The 6,673-nt window shown below is 42.5% G+C and overlaps 2 protein-coding genes across 2 annotated transcripts in view; one reads left to right on the forward strand and one right to left on the reverse strand.

The window, feature by feature from the left end:
* Window positions 1-6,673, reverse strand: part of LOC306978493 (histone acetyltransferase p300-like) — a 28,454-nt gene that overhangs the window by 8,856 nt on the left and 12,925 nt on the right. The window lies entirely within an intron of this gene.
* Window positions 1,366-6,229, forward strand: cbx7b (chromobox homolog 7b). The gene is made up of 5 exons (XM_079577040.1): window positions 1,366-1,648; window positions 3,282-3,325; window positions 3,402-3,467; window positions 3,552-3,618; window positions 5,405-6,229. The coding sequence occupies exons 1-5, from the start codon at window positions 1,580-1,582 to the stop codon at window positions 5,783-5,785; spliced, it is 627 nt and encodes a 208-aa protein (XP_079433166.1). The 5' UTR covers window positions 1,366-1,579; the 3' UTR covers window positions 5,786-6,229.

Below are 6,673 nucleotides of genomic sequence, written 5' to 3' on the forward strand. Positions count from 1 at the left end.
AGCCCCCTCTTGTTCACTCTGCTGACCCATGACTGCACCACAAAGTACGACTCAAACCTCTTCAAGTTTGCAGACGACACAACAGTGGTGGGCTTCATCAGCAACAGAGACGAGTCAAACTACAGGAGTGAGGTGAGCAGTCTGGCCATGTGGTGCAGACAGAACAATCGCTCTCTAAATGTGGGTCCAGCATGCTCCTCTAACAATCAACGGTGCTGCAGTGGAGAGGGTGACCACACTAAGTTCCTAGGTGTGCACATCACAGAGAAGTTCTCCTGGACCATGCACACTACATCACTAAAGTAATCAGCGTCTCTACTTTCTCCACAAGTTGAGAAGAGCCAGAGTCCCAGCCTCTGTTATGTGCAACTTCTACAGAGGGACTATAGAGAGCATCCAGACCAGCTCCATCCCTGTGTGGTTCTTCTACAGAGGGACTATAGAGAGCATCCAGACCAGCTCCATCCCTGTGTGGTTCTTCTACAGAGGGACTATAGAGAGCATCCAGACCAGCTCCATCCCTGTGTGGTTCTTCTACAGAGGGACTATAGAGAGCATCCAGACCAGCTCCATCACTTCGCACCCATCACAGTCTCTTCAAGGTTTTGCCTTCAGGGAGGAGACTGCGGAATCCACGGGGCAGGTCCAGTCGACTGAAGAACAGTTTCATACACCAGGCTATCGGGAAGCTGAACTCCCTCCCTTCCCTGCCCTCCCTGTGCTTTCACCCCTTCCTCCTCACCCCCCGCTGCACTACAAGGATGAGAGAATGAACATCTTGATTCATTGTCAAATTAATTGACAATAAAAATATTTGAACTTGAACTTTAATATGCTTACCTTAAAATGTGTAAACAGAAACAGTGTGTCTAAAGTTTATAAACCAAATGGCATTTGACATTTCTTGAAGTGTTAAGATTAAAAAGTGCATTAACACAAAATGCAACAAAGTGTAACTTATTGGAAAACAAAACATAAAAATGCCTCCAAACACAAGTATTGACAGTATTGCGATACTCGAAATTGCAGAAAAAATGATTGTGATACGATATTGTATGTTGTCCTGGCCCTAAAATGCCCTCAAGATTACTACAACACGCATGAATGTGTGTGATTGATGAGGGAACATTATTTCAGAGTTGAAAGCTCACTTTAAGAGTTGTGCATCATACATGAGCTTTACGAAATAAGCCCCACCTTTTAATTCAACACGTGCTTCGTAGTTATGTAGTACAGAAATATATATATATATTAACTGTTGCTGATAGGCAGGCTATCAGCATATGTAGTATTATTATTATGTGTAGTATTATGTATGTAAGCGAGGAGGCAGCGGCAGCGCGTGAATGGATGATGGAGCCGTGAACGCGCGGAGGCAGCGGGGGCGCGCGTGTGCAGATGTGTCGCAGATTTTGTAAAGTCACTGGAAGCGTGGAAACATCCAGCAGAAGAGGAGGAGGTCGTTGGGCACTAAAGCCGCAGCCTGTGGGGCACGAAGAGGGAGAATCCTAAAGAGGGTCGTCATTCCCAGCGACGTAGTAGTTTATGTCGGGGGAGTAGGTTCAAAGCACGGAGAGAGATGGAGCTGTCCGCGATAGGAGAGCAGGTGTTCGCAGTGGAGTCTATTCTGAAGAAAAGAGTTCGAAAGGTGAGGTTTCACTTCTTATCAACTACATGTGATGTGGCTGAGTTCATGTTTTAAATGCTTAGTTTCAGTGCCAGTTTGGGGAGAGGGCGATACTTTTGTTTGCTAATGTAGGCATGAGATGAGAGAAGTGCGCGCGCTCCTTGTCTCTTTGCTAACTGGACGGAGGTGGGCGGGGTTAAGGTGCTGAATGTGGTCATTGCGCTTTACTGGCATTGGCTGTCTGAGTGCAGTAAACAAACGCCCCAGTTTCAGCCACTTCATAATTAGCATAAATCAACAATTTCACCAGTGTTTCCCAACCATCTTTTTGTGAATCCTCTTTTACCGGCACAGTGGTCTCCAACATGACAAACTTGTATTTGAAGGAAATTGTTAATAAAGACATTATAGAACAGTAATCCATCTACAATACTCTCCCACAGCTCTGGGGGTCCCCTGTTAAGTTTTAGGGATCACAATTTGGGGTCACAACCCACATATAGAGTGACCACCTGTCCCTCTTTTGGTCGCACTGCACACACATTTAGACATTTGTCCTCCGATCCACGTTTTCAAAGTGGCCAAATTCTCTAAAGATAATAATATTTTTGATCTTTTATGATATGACTTCATGAAAATTACAAAAAAGTTAATTTTAGCATTTTGAAACTCTGTATAGTCCCTTTAAATTCGACCTGCTGCTGCCTACATAAACTCTGAGCCACACTCTAAATATTAGGTGTCCTAACTTTCCGGATTAGAGCATTTTGTGACCAATTACTTCCCTTTGTATGTGCTTGTTGGCTAAAATAGGGTACTCCAGGCTAATGCTTAATGTTTGAGCAATCATATATAATCATGTATCAATATTACAAAATTATTTCATTTAAAGCCACACCGCGTAGAATTTTACAAAATAAATAAAATTGAAATACAAGCATTTATTTTATGACAGATATTTTCATCATTGACAAATACCTCATAAATGTACAAACAAACATTTATGAGGCTCACCCCTCCTGTAAACTTTACTGGGAGTGGGTGCGTCTCCAGCTCGTCTCCATGGAGATGGGACTAAAGGCAGTAGATTATGGGATTTAAACAGGTTAGTTTCTCATCCGAATCCATTATTTTATTACTCACTGCAATAACAGCATTTTCTGTGTTATTCGGAGCATGTTGTGTTTTCTCCGCAACAGTATAGTCCAAAATGTTACGCAGTGTACCTTTAAGTATTTCATTTCATCTCATTTAGTATTATTTCATTTAAGTATGAAATTTAAAAAACTGTTAATACACTGTAAAAGGAAGTAACCATTTATTACAGTAAAGGGGGAAAAAAGCACTTTTTAAATGTCATTTGTCAAGAAGAAGTACAAACAATTAGGCAAATTATAGTTTATTTGAAAATAATTCTTTAAGGCAAGCCCTACAGTCCATAAAAACAAGCCTCTGTTCAAAAAGAAGTTGGCTTTGATTTGGATGAATGATTGTCAGGAAACAGCGTGACTTCACTTGCTACAAATACATAAAGCAGAAATGGGAAGAGAGTGCATGTATATCAGAGGGACTGAAACTGTCTTTTTAAGTGTAACATTTGAAACCAGAGAGAAATGACACAAACTATGTGAATGTCCAACATTCATTTCCTCAGGGGAATGTGGAGTACTTGCTCAAGTGGAAAGGATGGCCTCCCAAGTAAGTACTGACTCCCACATTTCGCCTTCAGTGTATCCGCTGTCCAGAAGTGAAACAGTTTACTCTTCTGTTGTAGATACAGCACGTGGGAGCCAGAGGAGCACATCCTGGACCAAAGACTGGTGCAGGCCTTTAAGGAGAAGTAGGGCTGTCTCTGTGACATATTATATAATAATATACTCATATCTGAACAGTGTCTAATGCTGTTGCTCTTTGTGTTTCACAGAGAGGAGCGGGACAGGGCTTTGGGCTACAGGAGAAAATGGCCCAAGTCCAAAAAACCTCTTCTACAGGTGAAGACACGTTTCAGGCCATGACTATCAAGGATTTCATTGTTTAACTTCATTTTAAAATTCAAGTTTTAGAAGTAGTCATAATAGTAAGTAATTAAAATCACTGCAGGGTCACTTCTTTGTAGCAGTGGCGGCTGTTGAACTCTAGGTGGGGCTATTGCACACCAATCAGATCTGCTTAAACTTACTGCTGCTAGTCAGACATGAGCCTAATTTAGAATCAACATGTCAACAACCCCCACGTGCAACAAAAGTGAATCAAGTCTCTCCTGACATCTTATTAACGCTCCTTTAAAGGAATAGGCCACCGTTTTTATATACTAAGATATGCTCTTACCTCACTTTAGTCGAGTTAATATATCCCCGTCTGGTCATTGTCCGCGCGCTCTGTCACGCAAACGGAGCACATACGCAGCCTCTCCCATATGTGACATAGCTCCGAAAAAGCTCACGATAGAAGCTACCAAGCTCTTCCACGTGTTCCCTATTTAAATAAAGTTACGTGAAGTGTTTTCATGCGAAGTATATTTACACAGAAATGTAACGTGTCGATTTTATAAGCAAATAAAAAGGGGGACTATATTGTGAGGCGTAATGATACGAGGAGCACAGCGTCCGCGTAGTAACTCCTAAAGACTTCCCCCGCTCACTTCCGTCAATAACCTTTAGGAGTTACTGCGCGGACGTTTTACTCCTCGTATCATTACGCCTCACAATAAAGTCCCCCTTTTTATTTGCTTATAAAATCGACACGTTACATTTCTGTGTAAATATACTTCGCATGAAAACACTTCACGTAACTTTATTTAAATAGGGAACACGTGGAAGAGCTTGGTAGCTTCTACCGTGAGCTTTTTCGGAGCTATGTCACATATGGGAGAGGCTGCGTATGTGCTCCGTTTGCGTGACAGAGCGCGCGGACAAAGACCAGACGGGGATATATTAACTCGACTAAAGTGAGGTAAGAACATATCTTAATATATAAAAACGGTGGCCTATTCCTTTAAACTCCACAAACCACACTTCATGTTGTGTCGCCAACTATACATCCGACTGCAACCATTACTCAAAGCAAACAAAAAACAACGAAGAATATATCCTTTTAATATCTGTATATCCACTGGTGAAGCAAGTTGCATATGAATACAACTAGTGTGTGGAGGCGGGACTTAACTCTGTCAGTCACTATATTAAAGGTACTATACCAGATTTTTTTCTAGTAGTGGAACAAATTTAGTTTTGTCCTAAATCTAACTGCACAGCATTTGTTTTCGAGCATTTCTGTGACAATGACCCTGAAATAATGACCCTGCAAGTTATCAACTTTACCAACCTATTCTATTCTCAGTATGTTTTCATATCTTAATGTAGGGCTGGGCAATTCATTGAAATTTAATCACAATCACAATCTCTACTTTGGTCAATCTTAATAATCTTCACGGGACTTTGTAATCGACAGGTTTACTGCCATTTCTTTGGCACAAACAGTGCCTAGTTTGTGAGTTTGGACGAGACTTCTGAGCGTTAAATGAGACTTGATGAAAGCATTTGTTTTTGTTTGAGCTGAAGTTTGAATAAAAGATGTCTCTAATTTTTTGAATCAACAAGACGTATTGAATTTATTTTGAAAAAATCGAATTGAAAATTGAGATGGATCAATATGGGGAACATAATATGGGGAAGATAATCCAGATTTGTTTTTTTCTAAATCTCCCAGCCCTATGTTAATGTAGTGAATGCTTCTGAAGCCATCATAAATGAACCGTCTGAATATATTCTGGTGCAGGACGCAGTTTACACCATGGACCTGCGCAGTGCCCATAAGTGCGTGGAGAAGCCCGCCTCTCGCTTTCGGCTGTCTCTGTCCCGCTCAGGAGAACCAGAGTCTGAGCCCCGACGCCATCACGAGCCCCCCGGCCACGCCCTGCACTCGGACTCTCAGGAGGGAGAGGAGGAAGAGGAGGAGCCTGGAGGTGATGCAGAGGGGGAAGAGGAGAGCACAGAGAGGGGAGCCTGTCCGGCAGAGGAGCAGAGCGGCGCGTGGACCCCAGGTGAGGCGGGGGCGGAGGTGACCGTCACAGACATCACTATAAACTCCCACACAGTGACGTTCACGGAGAGCACCGAGGCCCACGGCTTCTTCAGAGGCTGGGGGGTCCTCGCCTGAGCCCAGAGCCGCACAAACACACTGTTCTGTTCGCAGGTGGTCGTCAGTGGCACATTTACATGCACAGGCCTCTGACTAGAAATCCTAATGGGATCTATTCTGAAGTGCGAAATGGAGTAATGAACACAATCAACAAGCATTAAGATTGTTAATGAAATTCATAAGGGAATGCTGTTTTGGTGCATGTGAACCTGCCACTGCCTCCTTCTTTACCGTTTCAACACTGGACATTCTGTACAAACTCTACAATAAGTCATGTAGCAGCCGGTTTATATAGAACTGTAACTCATAGACGCTGTAACTTGGTCCGTGCGTGTCAAAGTCTGTTCCAAGATTTGATTCGCTGCATGTCTCTCTTCCTGCAATGTCCAGTTATCTCTACACACACAAAGTAGCCAAACACATGTGGTTCAAGTTCAGGATGACGGCTGTGTTTGAAAGACAAGTCAAGGGAACGGTTTAGGAGGCGGCCCGCGAGTTCCAGGTGTAAGTACAGGTAACAAGGAAGTAATTACACAAGTACAGGTACTCTTACAACGTGTAACGGGGGGAACATTGTGTAACAAGGAAGCACAAAGTTACCCATTGTTCCCCCTTGTAACACTTTGTAAGAGTACCTGTACTTACATGTGTAATTACTTTCTTGTTACCTGTACTTACACCTGGAACTCGTGGGCTGTATTCTAAAGCGTTACCCAAGTCAAATAATGTTGTTAGATTCGTATTTTGTTCTTGAGAGTTCACTGACGTGGTTTGAAGCTACATGTTGTGCCAATATGAAAAATGTTGTATTCTTAATGACAGAATTCATAACGTGTGGTACTACCTTCTGCAATATAGACAAACTATTGAATGTTTCGAGGCTTTGGTTCAGAAATTGGGGCAGTT

The sequence above is a fragment of the Gobius niger genome, assembly GCF_951799975.1.
Source record: "Gobius niger genome assembly, chromosome: 19".
NCBI classification, from domain to species: domain Eukaryota; kingdom Metazoa; phylum Chordata; class Actinopteri; order Gobiiformes; family Gobiidae; genus Gobius; species Gobius niger.

What these genes read in the sequence shown, in the direction of transcription:
- cbx7b (XM_079577040.1), top strand. Translation starts at nt 1,580, where the DNA reads ATGGAGCTGTCCGCGATAGGAGAGCAGGTGTTCGCAGTGGAGTCTATT. An exon ending in TGGAAAGGATGGCCTCCCAA is followed by an intron (nt 3,326 to 3,401) that starts GTAAGTACTGAC and finishes CTTCTGTTGTAG; the next exon opens with ATACAGCACGTGGGAGCCAG. An exon ending in CCAAAAAACCTCTTCTACAG is followed by an intron (nt 3,619 to 5,404) that starts GTGAAGACACGT and finishes ATTCTGGTGCAG; the next exon opens with GACGCAGTTTACACCATGGA.